We start from the raw sequence: 20,007 nt of genomic DNA, 5'->3' as shown, positions 1-20,007 counted from the left end.
GATCTTTTTCTTGGAATTCATATCAGCAATGAAATGTCTTCAGGGAGGAGACCAGGAGCTGAAGGCTTAAGCTGCTTCCACCTTGGCCACCATTCCGGAATTCTCAGAAGGTCATTGTTGTGAGGGACCCAAACTCTGCATCTACTACCTTTTCCCTCATAACATTCAGGGATGCAGTATTTGTCAGACATTAACCAAGTAAACCCTGGAGGACAGGCACCGAACACTGCTTTTACATCTGGAGAGCAGGCACATTTCCTCAGATGAGGAATCCTGCAAGACTGCACCATCAACCTCCTCCATGCACACTGAGAAGCGAGCTCACAAAAGGAGATCTTCTTCAGTGGACAGAGCACACTCCCCACCAGCCAAGGTCAGGAAGAGGAGTGGAAAGTCCTCCAAAGAACCCTCTAGGCCATGGTGACGGGGGATTTACAAAAAGGTAAAGTTTTTTTCCGTTTCCTCTCATTCCTCTGCAAAGCAGTTGTCCACAGGGACTCCATCGACAACCAAGTTAGCCTCACTATAAACCGTCGTCTTCTACCAAACCACCATCCTCATCGACAAAGGACTCGTCGGCAAAGCGCTCATCCACATCCACGAAGGAGTCATCGAGCAAATACTTGTTGATGAAGAAGACGTCCTCGTCCACGAAGCACTCATCAATGGCTAAGTTGTCCACGGAGAGCCTGTTGCAGAAAGTTTCCATCTATGGGTAGGTCCTTGGCGGAAAGCCCATCCACGGTAAGCACCTTGACGCACAAGCAGTCATCTACCAAGCTTCCACCGCCGTCAACGGAGGAACCGTTGACGAGCCAAATGCATAGTTTAACGCAACTCCTGCAGAGGTCAGTGAGGAGCTTCTGCCTCAACAATATGAGGTTTTAAGTGTCCAATCGCAATTGGACGGCCTAGAAGGCACGGTTTCCCTCTCACCAATCACTGAGATGAATGAATTCCCAGATATCATCTTACAAGAGGAATCCTCAGAAGGGGAGGGACATTTAACAGTTCAACCCAAGAAAAAAATAGCCCTCACTGGCAACTACAATGGAGGATGCTGCAGACCCTTTCGACCCAACGCTCTTACAATCCATGTGCAGGATTATGGAGGAATTCAACAGGATGCAAAGAGCAAGACACTCCTCACAGTCGGTCTCAGTAATAGGACAACGGCAAAGTACATCGCCTATGCACCGCCATCGGAGCAGATCTCCTAGAGACCGCACGCCTCACTGTTCACCACTGCCCCGTCAATCCACTTCAAGGGATAGCTACCAGGGGGGCGAGCGCCATCAGGAGGAGCACAGAACGCAGAGGAGGAGACACTCCCCATGTCTCCTGAGATCTTCTCCGCAAAGAGCAAGATCAGCTCCCTCAATATTGGGACCTGAATTCCCATTCACTCCGAAGAGGTAGAAGGGGAACCTGATGACCCAGTCATGGAGTTCTCAGACTCCGATAAACAGGAAAACATTCGCGAGGAGGGTGAGCTTCCACGGGACTCACATGACAACAGACCAAGATGACTGGGAGTCAGTGACCATTAAAAAACAAAGGAAACGGGACTCACAGAGGGTTCATCACATCCAGACAATGTGGTATCCTTTCATATAATCATGGCAAAATCAGCAGAAATGTTTTAAGATTCAGGTCGCTACTGAGGAAAAAGCGTTGGTTCTCTACGAACACAGGGACAAGAGGCGCTGCACCATCACCACAATCCCTATTTTGGAAACCATCTGGGATGCAGGTGTGAAGATTCTTGCTACACCACTCTCCACCCCAGCGTCAGTAGCTAGACCGAAGAATAAATACAAGGCCCCAGACTCTGCCCCTTTATGCCTCAGAGGCCATCCAAAACCGGACTTTGTCATCCCCGTAGCAGCAAGAAAAAGGCTGCAGAACCCGGCTTCACCCCTCACCGCTCCACCAGATAAAGAGAGACATAAGCTAGAGGCCATTGGCCACAAGGTCTCAACAGCGGCATCGCTTACAGTCAGAGCAAGCAACGCCATGGCCATGATGGCTAGATTTGACAGAGAGCTATGGCTCTGTATGTCTAAACTGGCAAAGCATCTCCCGGAAGAATTCCAGCCAGAAGCCAGGTCCATCATTGCTGATGGCGAGGCACTTTCGGACCACATGATAGACACTTTGGTGGACACCGCTAAATGTGGTTTCAGGCAGATGGCACACGGAACAGTACTTAGGCGCCAGGCCTGGATGAAGGCCACCAGTTTTAGACCGAAGGAACAAGCTCAAATCTTGGACATGCCATTCGATGGTCAGGACCTATTCGGCAAAAAGAATAGGTCCTGATAAGAAATGTATGTATGTATGTATGTATTTATTTATTTATTTAGCAATTTATATAGCCCACCCAACCCAGAGACAGTTAGGCACTGTTCTTACAGAAGAGGACAGTAAATAATACAGTGGTTACATAGTTGCACATATGCATGACAGATAATATGATAATACGAGCTAGGCTATAACGTAATCTTAGAATGGAGTGTTGCTTATGTAGCTAGCTTACTGACTGATGAACATGACTTAGTTACGTAGTTCCTGTGTAAAGAGCCAGGCTTTCAGTTGTTTTCGGAAGGTCCAGAATGAATCTTCAGACCTTAGTTTGGCTGGTAGGGTGTTCGAGTGTCTAGCAGCTATTGCTGGGAAGCTACTGCCTCCGGCTTTCTGTAATTTGAATCTCGGTATGGATAGCAGATGCAGGTGTGCTGAGCATGTGGGCCTGTTGGATTGGGATCTAGAGACTGTGTCTGCAAGGTAAGTAGGAGCTGTCTTCTGTAGGTATTTATATGTCAGAGTGAGAGTTTTGAAGACGATGGCGATCATTTAAAGGGATTCAAGGCCGACACTGACACAGCTATAGCAGTTAGGCCGACGTTCCTTTTGTACCTTTCGAGGCAAGAGTGCCAAATACAAGTCTTATGGCAAATCCTACCAGGGTCCGGCGCCTTCCTCAAACCCCTACCAGTCGGGGTGCAGTTACCAACAGAGTTACAACAGGTACCAAAATCAGTGCGCCAAAAGAGGCTCGGGACAATGCAGGAGCCAGGCAATAAATAATTGACCCTTACCCAACGCTCCTCCCAAACCTAACCCCGGTAGGAGGGCGCATTTCAAGGCACCTCAACCATTGGAACAACTTAACGTCGGACAAACAGGTGCTTTAGGTGATAAAAGGGAGACACACCATAGAATTCATACAGAAACCACCACCCCACCCACTACCAAAGAAAAACGTAATGCAGTTGCAGCAGTTGAAGGTAGAAACCACCAAACTCCAACGAAAAGCCGCAATAGAGAGGGCAGCTCACCCTCAAAAGGTAAAGGGTTTCTACTCCGACTTCTTCCTAGTACGAAAGAAAGACAGCCTGTGGCACCCGATCCTTGACCTGCGGGCCTTCAGCAAATTTGTTTGCCGCCTAAAATTAAAAATGACTACCCTACAATTGGTTCTCCCTTGGCTCAGAAAAGATGATTTCCTCGCCACTCTAGACTTGGAGGACGTGTATTTTCACATTCCCATCCATCCAACACACAGAAAATAACCTCCGGTTCACTGTCAGCGACCAACACTTCCAGTTCAGGGTGCTGCCTTTCGGACTAAATTCTGCACCAAGAGTATTCACGAAATGCCTAGCCCCGGTAGCCGCCCATCTCAGGTGCTCAGGAATCCAGGTTTTCCCTTACCTGGACGATTGGTTAGTGAAAGGAACCTCTCTAAACACAACGTCGGCAGCAGTGGAAACAACATTGCTTCGCCAGGACCTAGGGTTCTCAAAAAAGAGGATAAGTCCTCACCAATGTTCCCTCTAAGCTGTGCTCATGTGCGCTTGCCCAGCTTCCTTCTGGGTGCCGCTCAGAAGACTTTTAGCAGCGCACACAGACAATTCTCACCTATTCAAAAAGATTGAATAAGGCACAAGCCACAGCAATTACCTCAAATGTTCTTTCTCTTAAAATAAGCAAATAGTTTTGATACTCAGCTAATTTGCATTACACTGCTATGCACTTAGAATCCCTAACAGCAAAATACAACACAAGAGGTTAAAAACTAATATGAAAAACTGGCTCCATGAACAGTGAAATCTAACCAAGATATGTCTGCACACATTAGCCAAAAATGTTCCCTGCCCACCCATGACTCCTAAATCTGACTCTACCAGACTTTTACCTTATGATTTTAACTTCTGCCCCAGAGTACATTACGTTTCTACCAGACAACTTTAACTCTTCCTCTCTTGGCTCTGCGAAAGGTTAGCTGACGTGTACCTACATCCACTTGTTTTTTGTTTGTTGTGACATGAATAACGTTCATGTGCCAGAATTTCTGTTACTCATTGTGCCTTACCAAAAGCGTCACCCACACTATATAATCGAACTACCAGCTCATATATTGGATATGACTGTAAGTAAGCAGGCTACTGGGATGTGTAACCAAATCCCATACTTCCTCTTCTTTATACATATGTCACGCAAGTGCTTTGAAGCGGCCCCCTTGAAAGTTAACGCACTATAAAACTCAAATAGTTACTTGTCCTCTAAAGATTATGAAAAGACAAATGTGATGCTCAGCGCCTCCTACTTTAGCATTACTAACATTACCCTATAAGTAGAGAGCCACATTGCAATATCATTTACTTAGCCTACAATGGATAATGGGTTTGGACTATGCCTGGGATTATTCGTCCGTAGTATCAGGGCACCAGATATCCAGACAGGAGAATGCTTTTCATACAATCTGCATTGTTTCCAAGTGTTCAGAGTTCCCTTGGGCATAGACATTCACAAGTTATATGGTAACTCGCTTCTCTACAAAAACTGTTTCACTGAGCACTTGTGTAATCCTACACAATGATATAAGGGTCGGTGGGATATATTGCAAACAATCTTTTATGCACTGCAAAAGAATTGTGTACATGCAGAGTCACGACATTCTTAAAATGCACATCAAATGTTGAGGCATTTAAATATGCCTTGATTTGTGGGTCTGCAAATACCCCATTGAGTGTTCACTGCTACAATCCCTCACTTTTTACAGTGCTCTATCAACTAATATTGGAGGCAAGCACAGGGTCCGGGGAAGTGTATGGGTTGAAGCATCACTCCTTGCGTGTGATGAACAAAGCAGCACATTTAAAAAACCAAGGCAGACATTTTGGCAGTACACTGAAGGAAATATGTTGCGTGTCTGCTAAAGGATAGGAAATTCTAGCACCCATTTAGACAACAGCACCTTCATTTTCTTTCTATGCTCAGCTGCTGAGGGATTTTCAATATAACCATGTGTTCTGTGTGTATGGTCTCTAGCATCCCCCTGCATCTTATTTAACTGATAACAAAGAATTACAGAAGAGTGATCCATAGTTACAGAAGAAGGCACTCACTCAGTTGTATCTCTGATCGATTGATTCCATTAACTTAAAAAGGTATATATGTGTGATCTTCTTCAACAGGGCTCCATAATAAACCTCAGTAAAGCTCTTGTTTAATTTTATCTAGGCTGTGGTGCGGAAGAGTGGGCAAAACCATACACTTTATTATGTGCCCTGTCATTTCACTCCCTATGTCAGGAATATAAGCAGGACTCTAAACAGATTTTGCTCCCTACGTGGAGTTGTGATTTGTGAGGGAGTCAAAAGTAATAAGCTTTGCCAATAGGGATACTTTATGCTTATTAAAAGATGTGCTTTCCCCATAAAATTCCTTTTAGGATCGTGCATTAATAGTATTATTTCCTTCCTATGCCGCGGCTCTATTGGTCACTAATTCAAAAAAATATCAGTGGAGCTTTGTGGGTTGAAGCAATGATAGGTTCATTTCTTGTTTTTGTTAGGCACATTTTCCTTTGAGGGAGTAAACATGCATGGTGCATATGTCTCTTAGCTCTAAGGCTGGTGTTATCACTACCCACAGGAGAACGTAAAGTGTATAGTAAGCAGAGGCACAGGAATCTTGGATCATCATATTCTAAGGTGCAGTTATTATGATGCAATTATCATCCCATAAGCATGTTCTCCTGCCCCTTGAATTACTTAAAGTGGCACTTGAACTCCAGTCAACATGTTTTTGACACATTGCCTTTAATTGCCATTAATCCATCAGTAAATGTATTCAGTCTGAGTTTCCTGACAACCACATCACTTATGACAAGAGATATTTGAAGGCCACAAATGCCAGGGATGTCGTTTGCAGCAATGGCTGACAAGCCAGCCTATTCAAGGAGTGGAACCCACCTACCCTAACCCACCACCAAGAGCCAACCTACTTAATGGTCAGTGATCAATAACACACCAGCCTTGATAAAGACCCCTTGGGTCGAAACACGTGTCGGCTGACCACGAGATTATCGCATCAAAAATAAAATTCAATTTTTTTGAAAAATCAGAATACAAAGAAAAATGTCTTTTAGAATCAATATTGTTTGCGCGAGATATCTGGGAACACAACTAAGATATTTGTGTTTTGTAATAAAATTGAGTGATTTTCCAGTTACATAAAACATACAGGGACTCATTACGACTTGGGGCGGTATCCCGGCATAAAGCCACCAGAATACCGTCCAAATGAATTACTGTTACCGTGACTTTGTCCGGAGAAATTTCTGCGGGATTACAACTGGTGGTGTCAGTGTAATTCCCCATCCATATTGGCTTTTTTGGCAGAATTACCGCAGCAGGAATTCTGACGACTTCGGCATTGAGTTGGAGGATTTATCTCCAGGATTTTCCTGGAGGCGAATCTTCCACTCCAGTCCTGAAGTTGTAATTTGGCATAGTGGTACAGTTGGCGGTAACTCCATTGCAACTTTACCACTTACAGCCAAACTCGTAATGAGGCCGACATTTCTTCTGCTCAGAAGTACGTTTGAAAGGTGCTGTGGCAGATATTGTGGTATTGGGATATTGTGGCAGACTGGTTGATGAGTTTTCTGTTTAATCACATATGACATATATTTTATTTTAGACTGTATTTGGAAAAAGTGTTGTAAGATTTTTAAAGAATTGCAGTGGCTGGTAAGAGGACATTCCTTTCCAAAATCTTCTGTGATGGTAGCTCACAAAGTGGCTTATCTCATTAGTATCTTGCGCACATGAAAAATAATGTGTGCACAACAGCCAACCGGTTCCGCACATAGAGAAAAATAATTAGAGGGAACATCGGTCCTCGCCTATCCCTGCACAAACAACAATTGGGCAGACCTTGACACCCGAGTACCCAGAGTACGCCCCTCAGCAGACAGGGTGACTGCAATGCTAAATCTCATTGCATGGTTTGTAAACAGGACAAACTCTGTCAGGCAATACAAATCCCTTTTGGGCATGATGCCATCCTGTATCTTCTCATACCAAACTGCAGACTAAGGATGCAACCGCACAGCACAGCGGGTCATGGGAAGACATTGTTCACCTCACCCCAAGTTTTCACAAGGCTCTCTGATGGTTGCCCTGCTGCCCCAATTTTCTACGTGGTCTCCCTTTTCAACCCCCTACGTCCACCCTGCTAGTGAGGATGGACGCATCACGGGACAAGATGGGGAGCTCATCTGGACAACTTCCTGGCCAGCGGGATATGGTCACCAACTAAATCTCCCCTACACATAAACGTGATGGAACTCGCATGCCATTCAGTGGGCCCTTTTAAATCCCCCTTGTCCTCCCTGCTACTGAGGACGGATTAATCACTCTCTGGTTAGGGAGCTCATCTAGGTAACCTCCAGACCAGCAGCAGAATCTTGCCTACACATAAACGTGCTGGAACCATTTGTGGGGATCTAAAGTCCTTACTTTCAGTTTTGACAAGTCAGATTGTGACCGTGCAGACAGACAACACCACTTTGATGCACTACACGAACAAACAAGGGGTCAACAAATCCAACATTCTCTCACAGGAAGCACAACTGCTCTGGAATTGGGCACTTCATCACAAAATTCACATGAGAGCAGAGCACCTTCCCGGCAGGGACAACATCTTAGCAGACAAGCTCAGCCACGCACTTTCTACAATCACACGAGTGGGAGATCAATGACGAAGATCTCGACAGAGTTGTCCGCATATGGGGGAAACCCAACATAGATCTGTTCGCAACTCAACACAACAACAAATGCGATCAGTTCGCTTACAGGTACCCGGAAAGACATTCACAGAAAGAAGCATTCTCCGTGCCATGGAAGGAAACATTATTTTACGGGTTTCTACCGACACCTTCGGTTCGCGGGTGATATCAGATGATATATGATATGATATTTTATTCATAGCACTCCTAAACGCAAGTGTTTCAAGGCACGATGAGGCAAGTGAGGGGAACAAGGGAGGACAAGACTAGTGATATTGAGATCTTAAGTGCGGGGGAGCAGTAAGGGTAAATGTGCCAGGGGAAGGTGAGGAGAAGAAGTGCGAGACATAGGATAAAGACATAGAAAAGAGTGTGGCCAACAGGTGGCAGTGCAGGGGTAAGTGCGGACAACAAGTATTAGATAAGTGCAAGTAGGGGGACTGCAGGGATGCAGTAGGGATGCAGATACAACCTCAAGTGCAGGGTTGCCAGGAGGCAGTGCAGGTGTGCAACTGGGCGGGCAGGCACCTGGGTCCATGGTTCAGAGGGTAGCCAGGTAACCAGTGCATTATCAGACAGGAGATCAGCAGGGAAGTTTACAATAGAAGGCAGAAGCAAAGAGAAAAGTCTTGAGCTGCTTCCGGAACCAGAGATGATTCTGCTCAAGTTTCAGAGAGGCAGGGAGGCTGTTCCTGTGCCGGCCGAGAGATCTGCCCTATCTTGTTGCTTAGAAAAGCGACTGACGCTCAGGGAGTTGGAGGTGGAAGAGCGAAGAGCTCGGGGAAGCAAGATACTTCTGAAGAGAAAGCTGGAGGTATTTTGGTCCCAGGCCCCAGAAGGCATGGTGGACAATGCAAATGGTCTTGAATTTGATTCTTGCAGACAGTGGGAGCCAATGGAGGGATTTCAGTGCTGGAGAGATACGATCCTTGGGCTTGTCTTGCAGTCCTGTTCTGGATGAGTTGCGGAGGACTGAGAGTAGAGGAGAGTAGATTTAAAAATGAGGTTGTTACAGTAGTCAAGCCTAGAGAGAACCAGAGCTCTGGAGACAGTGAGCTTCTGGGGGAAGGAGAGGAAAGGAAGAATATCTCTGAGGAGGTGCAGTTGGTAGTTTGACTTCTTAGAGACGTCAGAAATGTGAGGGGAGAAGGAGAGTGTGGAGTTGAAGATAACCCTGAGGTTCTTCGCCTCACAGGTTGGAGCAGGAAGAGGGCCAAGGGAGGCCAGCCAGGTGTGCTGATGAGGATCTCTGTCTTACTGGCATTCAGGCAGAGATCATTGGCGGCGCGTGGATTGCAGGATTGCTGCGCACAATGATTGAGCAACCCTGCACCATGATTCTAATAGCCCCGATGTGGGCACGGCAGACCTGGTACCCAACGCTCCTTTAACTAGCTATCAGGAAGCCTTCATATCTCCGACCCCACTCGCATCTCTTATCTCAGCAGAAGGGCGAGCTACTTCACCACGACCAGCCAGTCTATCCCCCAGGGGTTGGCTCCTTAGCAGAGAAAGTTTCACAACCTCACGCTAGATCTTGTGTGCTGGGACATACCACGGGCGGCAAGAGCCCTGTCAACAAGGCACATATATTCCAAAAAATTAAAGTGTTTCAGAGTATGGTTTCTACAGACCAACACAGATCCCCTATTGGCATCTGCGGAACAAATATTACCTTATCTCTTATACTTAGCTAAAGATGGTCTAGCAATAACTTCCATTAAAGTCCACCTCTCGGCTGTGGCCTCTTAAATAACAAAGCCTCACCAGCGGTTAGGACTTTTCTCAAAGGACTCACACATCGTTTTCCCAAACAAAGGAAAATCGCCACACCATGGAGCCTTAACAGGGCATTAGCCGCATTAATGAGAGTACCATACGAGCCCATACACAGGTGTGATTTAAAATCTTTGTCATGGAAGACAGCTTTCCTTGTAGCCATCACATCAGCCAGACGCATCGGGGAGTTGCAGGCTTTATCTGCTGAACCTACTTTTATCTATTTTCACAGAGATAAGGTTGTTTTACGGCCTCACCCTAAATGTATTCCTAAGATCGTGTCGGAAGCCATTCTGGCAGAACGGATCGTTCTACCTACATTCTTCGGCAACCACAAGACCACCGCTGAATGCACACTACATTCACTGGACATGGCATTCACTGGACATGGCAAGAACACTTAAATACTACTTAGAACTTACCAACGAGTTTAGAAACTCATCGCGTTTGCGGGACGGACCAAAGGCAAATGCATATCCAAGCAAATTCTGGCACGTTGAGTATCCAGCTGCTTCACGCACTGTCATGAACTCAGAAACAACCCATTGCCAGCCACGCCCACAGCGCCCGCAACCAGAGCGAGGGCGACTTCAACAGCCTTTCAAGAGGGAGTGTCCTTAAAGGACATCCGCAGGGCACCCACATGGAGCACTCCACACTTTTGCCCGGCACTACTGCTTGGAAGAGGACAGCAAGAATGAATCTGCGGTGGGACAAACAGCACTCCAGCATTTGTTTGCTTAAGGTAGGAGCAGCCTGTGGTTCCTTGTTGTTGATTATTGATTGACTGTCCCCTCCCATAACATGTTACTGGTAGCCTCATTTTGGCATACTATAAGTATTATTACATGATATACGTATAAATATAGATACAGGACACGCACCTCCGGTGCTCCTTTACAGCTATCAAGCATGTTATGAGGTCTATGACTGCTAGGCATTCTATTCAAGCATGTGAATCAATGAAAGATACAATGCTGTAGAAGTCTTAGTTACTTACCTGTAACTGTGTTTCTCCAGCATTGGTATCTTTCATAGATTCACACGCCCCTGCCCTCCTCCACCAGTCAGTCATCGGTTACTAGCCTCCACGGTTCAAAATCAAATCTGAAGATGGCTGACTGGGGTGGAGCCTAAGCCCTGCCACCTCGTTGGTTAGGGCCTAAAAGGACCAAAAGGAGGTGGGGGGACTCCACAAGTGCCCCTATAGAGCCCTGTGGGTGTAGCTTTCTTTCCTTTTCTTTCCCGAGGGAAAGGTTTAATATATTAATTGATATTATTTCATTTACCGAGGATTCCCAGTCTGACGATGGGGAATATTCAAGGATGTGGATCTATGAAAGATATCAATGCTGGAGAAATATTTACAGGTAAGTAACTAAGACATATCAACTATTGGATTAGTACTGTCATCTGTCCGTCAGCTGGCCAGGTCTTGGACAGAGGCATTCCACCTCGTGAAGGGCCTTTTCTGATGCTCAGTGAGACAGAAACCTCTGCCAGTGAATACCAACAGTGGTATGGTGGGCTTTCCCCCACCCCTAACTAAGAGGACAGGGAACCTCTGGAATTTAGGGATAAAAACTCCTATTTCAGGGACTTTGTTGTAGGACTTATCACATAGCCAAGTGGGAAGCCAAAATAGTCCAGACGCGACATTTTGTATATTTGGCTCACACCAAAAATAACTATAATCTGCACAGCCATACAACACAGGTTCACTGACTGGTTAGCGCTCAACCTCCTTACTTCGTGATAGGTTTCAAGGAGTTCCCAAACCTTTTGTCCCACAGTCTTAATCTCGGGTTTGTGGGTTTCCCACAATCTTTCTTCTACTTATTTGTCATGTGCAGGCTGTCAGTGGCCTCTGAACCATAATGCTTTTCCCCATTGTTTTTTGAAATTCTTGAACGCACATTGTGGTCCCTTCCACGTGTCTGTGGTGTTATGGCAGCTTCTCTGTACAGTATACCTGGAACTCAATGCTTAACCTACTGCCTCCTCCTGGAGGTCTCTGGATGAGGTATGTTAACCTTCCATGCTATAGATACTGATCTCCCCACCTCTTTGCTCTAGCTACGCCTCCTCTGACCTCTGGCTCAACCTTGTTCCTCCTCCCGCCAATAACACCTGCCTAGGGCCAACTGGCCCTGCTGATTCTTCCTATCTTGGGGCTTTTGCTCTGCCTCCTGTGGCGTTCCATTCCATCCTCCTGACTTTCTCCCACCACCTTCTGCTGTACTCGCCTAACTGTATCACTACGTCCCCAAACACCTCCTTCTGTTCTTCCACCTACTACTTGCTATCACCAAACTTCTTTCTCCTCACTTCTTCCAACCACCTCTTGATGTTCCTCCACCCCCTCCCTGTTCTCACCAACCTCCATTTCACTTCCTTCAACCATCTCATTCTTCCCATCTGGACTCGAAGCTCCTCTCCAAACTCTCCTCTTCAACCCTTGTAATGCTTGCCAACCTATTCCAACCGTCTTCTCCAAACTCCTATACCACATTGGCTGTTTGGTTGATATCAGGCTGTAATACCCCACCTAGCCTTGGCTGCTGGTGAGAATTTGTATCCGTCTCGTGGGAGGGGTTAGGGTATGTGATTAGCTGCAATCCAGGGAGGCCTCTATTTGTGTCCTTGTGGTTGTGGGTTAGCCTAACTCTTTATAAGAGTTGTGCTGTTTTCACAAATAAACAGCGCCACACAAAATTAAGTAGTTTCAATTTTGAATTGATCTTGTTCCATAAGCCGACGAACAGAGACGAATAGTTGAACTTTTGAGTTGGGATTCTAACCCAGAGAATGCAAGAAACGGAAAACAGTTTGCCAATACAGAATACTATAAGAATGGAACTTATGCTTACATAAAATATGCCCTATTTTGAAAGAGGCTCAAGAAGAGCCGACACACGTGTCATACAAAAGGGCTCTCCTTCAGGAGACTTGTGATATATTTATTGAACAAGATAAATTCAAAATTGAAATTACTTAATTTTGTGTGGCGCTGTTTATGTGTGAAAACAACACAACTCTATTCAGCCACGGAGGATGGGTAGTGGTTCTTCCGATCTTTTCTTTCACACACAACACTGGAACATTGTGGATTTAACAAGTCGCGAGGCCAAAGACGTCAACTCCCACAATCAGCCCCTTTAAGTAACTCTTTATAAGGGTCGTTTTACACCTTCAATGACATTTGCCAGGATAGAGTTAGCATGAGAATTTGGTTTGTGTTTTAATTACATGTTTCCTGGTCGGTTTCCGCAGACTTGTGGATTCTAAGTCCCACATCGGAAGTAGCCGCTAGCTGCATCCGCAGCAATGTCAGAGTCCCAGGGCAATCCGCAGAGGAAATGTGCATCTACCTATGTGGTCAATAGACTTTGGGAGCCCAGTGCAGCGGGAAAATGAGGGCTGCATCCACAGCCATAGTAATCGTAAATTACATTGAATGGGACCCACAAGAGACTCTAGGGGGCGGGAATGGAATGTATTGTTTTCAGAATGGGATGTATGGCAACTGGAAGCAGCTATTGTGGTGCTGGCACCACAATTGTGGAACAGCCTCCCTGAATCTCTGAGGTCAGAAGTCAGTCACCTGGCAGTTAGGAAACGGCTGAAGACACACCTTTTTAGATAAAGAACCGGTCTGTAAGCCTGTTCAGGGTCGTTCTAGTCTTGGTATATGACATTCTTTTGTCTATTTTAGTAGCTTTTGTGTTGTATTGTTTAAGCGCCCTGATGCCCTTGTGCTACCGGCGCTATACAAGCATTAATACATACATACATACATACTAAAGAGACTCTGACTTAGACTTGGTCTAGGGGCAGTGCAAAGTCCAGGATCAATTACTTTTATGTTTCTGCGTCTAGAAGAACCAAATGTGGGAGTGTTGAGATCTCAAACCCAGGGCTGGGCAACCCCATGATCCTGCAATTTAAACTGCATAATAAATCTCCAGTCCTAGAGAATGGGCCCTGCAATTGCATTTGTAGGCGTTGAACGTTCCGGGCTCACGCTTAGATGGAACAACAGTTCTTGTAATTCATTTATGAATTTGTTGAGGAAGCATCTCCAAAGAGCAAATGTACTGAATCCCAATAACATAAATGGTAAGGACAATGCAAACAATATCACCGAAATGGTTGTTAATTCTCTCAAAACATGCGTCGCCCAGGCTAATTTTAAAAACATTAGACCCCAGAGACATGCTTATGATCTATTAGTAGCAGTACAGTAGTTCCACAAGTACGCGCTGTACATAAAATGTAATGATGGAAGCAATTCCTTGGGCTTGATCATCGTGGAGAATCTGAGTTTTCCAGAAATGTTTTTTGGTTACGTCTCATGTGGGGTAAAAATGAAGCACTAATTAAAACCCTCACTTGCATTTTAGCTATAATTAATGTACAACTGCAATAAGTTAATTTGTCAAATCAACTTTTAAGAAGTGAATTATGGATATTGTTAATATAAAAACTGAATTTGACTTGTTTGTATTTATGAAACCTTTTCGTATTTTATGTGATTCTATTGTATCAACTATGTAAGATGTCTTTTTTGTAAAGGTTTTGACTAAACCAAATATAAATAAAACAGCAACAAATAAAAAATAAGGATGACTTTAGCTACAGCCCGGCACAGTGAGGGGAGTGCAGGTCGATGCAGTCGAACGCTGCTAACTTTCTGCGTATGCTTTCAACGGTCAGGGTGTTTTACCATGGCAGCACACGCAGGGCTGGAGTGGTTCCATGACTGTCCTGTGCCAAAAGATAGGGACCAAATGGCGGATGGTGAGGGTGTTCTCCAGATACTGCCCTTAGGCTAATCATTTTCAAGCTTGGGTAGGTACCCGGCATCCTTGATCACCCCTCTTGAAATCTCCAGAATCAAGCAGAGGACCCCTAACCAAACCAACCTTCTCTCTCTCAGCCTTTATCTCCCTTCTACTCAGAACATGATCCTGTCAGAACAACACTGTCAAAATACTGCATTTCAGTTTGTCATTTAACCTGTATGTCAGCATACACCCTCCTGGGCCACCTGAAGTTAGTGTGTATTAAGAATGCCACTCTGCAGTTAAGTCATCTGGCCAATGAGGCTGACTACAGGGAGTGATGTCATTGAACGGCAGGAGAAAGGACAGAATTAACCCTGAGTATGGTTCCTTGTCATGTCAACAACGGTAATTACTTCAAAGTAATTACTTGGAAAGTATACTACTACTTCATTGTTTTTTTTTTAAATTTAGGGGTTCCCTTCACTGCTTCCCAAGGCCCGCCCCCCCCGCTCCCCACTCCCCTATTAACCGCCTTCATCAACAGTCCGTATACGTTAGAAACTCCAGGGTGAACACCACTGAAATGTCACACACTTATGTGTCCCCAGCTATAATTTAAACAATCAAAGTCGTTTTAAACAGGGGACTAGATATTTTAGCACTGTAAAGCTATTTCTGCAGTCTTGACCTGTTTGTATTAAAATGACAATCTACGATACTGCATATATGTTTTGATATTTTACGTTGAAATATGAGTTTTCATCTTTTCTTAATGTTTTTTTCAGAATTGGAATCGGGTCGAAAACTGTCGAAAGTCAAAATTGAAGGTATGTTGAAACTGTTTTCAAGAATGTAAGTGCTTTGTTCCCCACAGCTTCCTAGAGGAAGGGAGCACTCTTTTGGAAACATCAAGAATTTGACTTCACTTTGATATGCAAGTAGTCTTCCAGCATATCAGCAAAATATGAAAGTGTTCATTGGGAGTGAAAATTGTGATTGAAGCCTGCAGACCACAGGGCTTAAGCGCGACGCATAAAATAGGCCAACGCCCAGTGCATTGTGCTGCAGCTAGGTGGGTTGCAGACCGCAGTTGGCAATGGAGGAAGGCTAGGAAAGATGTGTGGAAGGAGTCAGCGAAGAGGGGCAGACATCCCTTTACCGTCTAAGCCAGACATCCCCTTGCTGTTTGTTGGTGCAGAAAACTCAGTGCTTCCACTAAAAGAGGTTCGCTGCACAGATCTGAGAAACTCGTATAAGTAGCTGGTGCACCCTCATTCGTCACTCGCTAAGGCTTATTCTCATTTTCACGCTGTCTGATGGTATGATATTATATGATAGGTTATTTATAACGCGCTTAATACGCAGAGGTTTCTAAGCGCAGGCCGGGGATCGAACCTGTGTTGCTCCTTGTCGTCTTGCTTCCAAGGCGAGCGCGTTGCCACTGAGCCATCCTCCTGAGACAGTTTATAGCAGTTGATATGCTCGTTCCCTAGCCTACGCTTGACAGATGTGGTTCATCCACATGTCGCATCCAACTGATGTTTTGTGAAGAACGGCGGTCATCGGTCGACGCACCCAAGATTAAAGCTGTTGGGTTGATCTTTTTCAATTTTAGGTTTGGTTAGGCCAGTGCCATGCAACATTTTCTATTGTGTGAAACATTCCTTGTTGCTACTATCCAACATGTATTATTAGCCAACTCAGTTGTGCTCATTTTACGAACCTCTATGTCTTTTTTTCTGGTGCTAGGCAGGTGGGACTCCAGACATTGTTAACCCGTTAAAAGATATTTGCAATAATGCTGAACTGCTCAATCATCGACAGAAGGGCAAACTCCCATGCCTTTCAGAAGGCAGACTATTGCATGGGGACTTCATGGGGTTATGTGTGCCAGCAGAGAACTTTGAGGACCCCATCACATTGTTAAAATAAGAGTATGGTTTAACCCATACTTATCGGAGTGATTAAATAGGGATTAAGGGAAAGTCACTTTCCTTCAAACCATTGATTAGATTTGATTTTGGAATCTGTAACACTTGACAGTGCAGGTGCATCTTGATGGAAGTGTCCAGTCTTTCATAGTCTGGAGAAATTCCTCAGACACAATTCCCTAATTGAAACCACCATTTACTCCGCGTTTTCAGCAGTAATGAATATGACCTGCCAGGTGTATCAATGAACTCTTATGTACGTGTTGGGAAGTCTAATTACTGGAAGAGCATCATGGCTGCATTCCTGTTGGGATAACTGCATTGACTGCCAGGGATATCCCTTTCACCCAGGCTGGTGAATGTCTCTGTCTCTTGAGCGGTTCCAGGCATTTCTACCGGGCCGCGAGAGGCAGATGTGAGCAGGGTCTGGATGTCTCGCGCTGCCCGCATGGACTTCACTGGGCACACTGTTCTCAGCCTGATCCCTAATTCTGTGCCAGTCCACTGGGGCCCTAATTAAAGGGAGTTGTTTTCATACCATTCATATGAAGTCGACAGATTGTTCTTTGGATGAAGACCCATTGTCGTCAGAAATAGGTGCCACCAAAGTAAAGCAAAGAATGTACTCACCCAGCACATGATCCATTGTACTTAAAATGTCTTCAAGGTGGGCCCTAATGCACCTTGATACAAATTCCTAAATATGTCACATAGGCATATATTTGTCAGACGTTGCTCGGTGCAGCAGTTTGTGGCCCACTAACTGGGCTCTTCAAGGATGCGGCCTGGAGCATAAGAGCCTGCAGGAGTTATGGTCTGTCTGAGTTGAGTCTTGGATTCGGATAGACTTGTACAGCTCTTTCTAAAGTGAGGTCCGTAAATTGTCGATCTCTGGACGACCACAGACAAGAAAACATGGCAGTTTTTTTTCTTTTTTTTAACAAGCTTTATTTTATTATTTTTCAACAGCCACCAAAACACGAAAACATGTACTGAGCAACGTAAGTCCCAAGTTGTTCGATGACAGCTTTTCTCCCCCCCCATTATTTCTCCCTCCTTCTCCCCCCCCACCTCCCAACTCCCACAACATAACCCTGATGGTATATCTAAGTGTCCAATCAAGATTACTCTTGAGGATTGCCCAACATTGTCTTTCTGGATTACGGGATAAGCTCAGAGCCTGAAAGTTCAGCGGGTCCCTTTTTAGTACCCAAGGGCCCTCCCCCACAGGGTCACAGCACCGAGACATTCTTGAAGATGGCTGGCTTGTGTAATTGGATGTCCCTTTCGGCTGTGAATTTGAGATTTGCCCTTGTGGCCACACACTCCCATTCATTCACTACCATAATCTGTTTGTCCGGTGACCTCAAAGACCTGTGTCTTAAACACTTACGAAAACATGGTTCAAAGGCATGTTACTTATTACCTGCCATAGATCCATAGATTTAAACTTAATCTATTAAACACTGCGCTTGACCTGTTTAGACAATTCAGGATATACTGACTAAGGGGTAGAGCTCATTGGGTCATTGTATGGCCTGGGGTGTCCATCAGACAACTACAAAGAGGATTCTAAATATATTGTTGCAACGACTATGTCACAAGAGGCACATATCATCATGGGCATACATTTCATTGTGGGGGGTTTAGTGATCAGATGTGCAAACATCATTAAATCTCTGCTAATCCATCTTGACACCATGAAGGGTAGAGAGGAATCGAAACCCCTTTGTTGTATGGTTCCTTATTGCACAAAGAAACAGGGCCTTCAAAACACAATTTTACATGCAGGCTTTTACACGTGGCTTACTATGTTGTATTCAGTTCATACTATTTTAAAGTATACTATATTTTCTGTCTGGCTAAACACTCTCATCATATCAAAAGAAAACAAAGAACTCATCAAGAAATAAAAACGTGTGCTTTAATCAATGTTCATCTTTCATTAAAAGCAGTTCATGGCTCGGGGTTTGCGTGTGCAGCCTTAGCAGGGATTCTGGCTTGTCGAGAGTGATTAGCTGCTGTATTATGTTTACACAATATCGTACATGTATTTACATTTGAACTCATGAAAATGAGGTAGTTTAGTGCTGGCGTGTACAATATTGTACTGGTTATGCATTATGTTGTTGCAATCTATTTCTATGAGCATCTATCTACCATATGTTAATATACATCACACGTTCATTATTAAGCTTAACATAAGAACTTCTAGTTACACATATATGTCATATTGTTCACTAGCATACACATTGCCCCATCATTAGGTTTATATGATCTTGCATGCAAAAGGCACGTTGGCTCTGTCCACATTAGAGCGCAAATGATCAAACGGACTCAGGGGTCCTTTCTAACTGTTGACTCTGTTCTGAGGGGTATGGGGACTATGTTCTTTATGGCCTGGGTCTGTGGGGCAGGTTTATAGAGACAGATAGCTTTTGCTCTGGCCCCTGCTCAGGGCTGTATCTGGATCAATGAAGTGAGACGGAAGACAGAAGATACAGTGTGAGTTTTGTTGCATTCTCGCAGCCAGTCTTCTCATGGGAACCGAACAACTGCAGGGACGGCAAAGGGGAGGAGGTGGGGGGGAGGAACTTGCTCGCTGTGCGCGCCGGGCTGGGAGAGCTGCAGGCCTGCGTTGAAACTTCATGGCTGTTTTGTCTTTACAAAATGGAGTTGTTAACTTACAAAATGGAGTTGTTAACTTACAAAATGGAGTCTTATTCACCTCTGGTCTTACACTGTTATAAGGGGTTTTACAAGGGTGGTCACAGTTCCTAGGGGTGTTCCCGCACGAGTGCTCCGGGGCCGGGGCCCTGAACCCAAAGTAGCCGTGACTGGGCCTACCCAGGAAGTGTAGGAATAGGGAAGGGGGGGGGGTTCAAAATGCCCCCTCCTTCCACTCACTCTTCTAGGTTAGTGTATGTGTTTTCAAAACGTATTTATGTTTCATTAAAGGGAAACATGCAGCTTTGAGCAGATATTGCAACAGTCCCCTCTTCACTGTAAACGTTTACTCATTATGTTGCATGTTTAAAAAACTGTTTCTGAACCTTTTTTAGAAGCCTTTTAGAAACGAGATAAATTTCCCCAGGGCCAACGTGTTGTGTTTTCCCCTCCCTCGGACTCGAAGTGGGTGATTTATTTTGCTTCAAATTTGATACTTGTTTTATAAAGAAGAGGCTGATTCTGTTTTTGGATGGACTGAGGGAGGGCTAAGAGGAGCAGGTAAATCCTGTTTAAAATGTAATTTAAAAAAAGACTGGATGTATCTTGGTTGACATGAACCATCAGGCAGGACACAGGAACCACTCAAGAGTTGTTATGTATAAAAGGTAAGCTTGCTTTATCTGTTCCAGTTACAGGGGGAAGGTAAGTAAGGCGAGCAAGAATACAGCTTCTACTCCCTCTGGCTAGCTTTCTATTT

At 44.9% G+C, this 20,007-nt stretch overlaps 1 protein-coding gene across 3 annotated transcripts in view; it reads left to right on the top strand.

The window, feature by feature from the left end:
* The window catches only part of LOC138452988 (NACHT, LRR and PYD domains-containing protein 3-like), a 415,916-nt gene that overhangs the window by 241,963 nt on the left and 153,946 nt on the right, over positions 1–20,007 (top strand). For all 3 annotated transcript variants that reach the window (XM_069605372.1, XM_069605373.1, XM_069605371.1), the window contains exon 5: positions 15,435–15,476. In XM_069605372.1, the coding sequence (XP_069461473.1) occupies positions 15,435–15,476 (42 nt within the window). The remainder of the gene's footprint in view (positions 1–15,434; positions 15,477–20,007) is intronic.

Source organism: Ambystoma mexicanum, chromosome 4p, assembly GCF_040938575.1.
Source record: "Ambystoma mexicanum isolate Mex_15411 chromosome 4p, UKY_AmexF1_1, whole genome shotgun sequence".
NCBI lineage: Eukaryota > Metazoa > Chordata > Amphibia > Caudata > Ambystomatidae > Ambystoma > Ambystoma mexicanum.
This window is presented reverse-complemented; position numbering and strand designations above follow the sequence as displayed.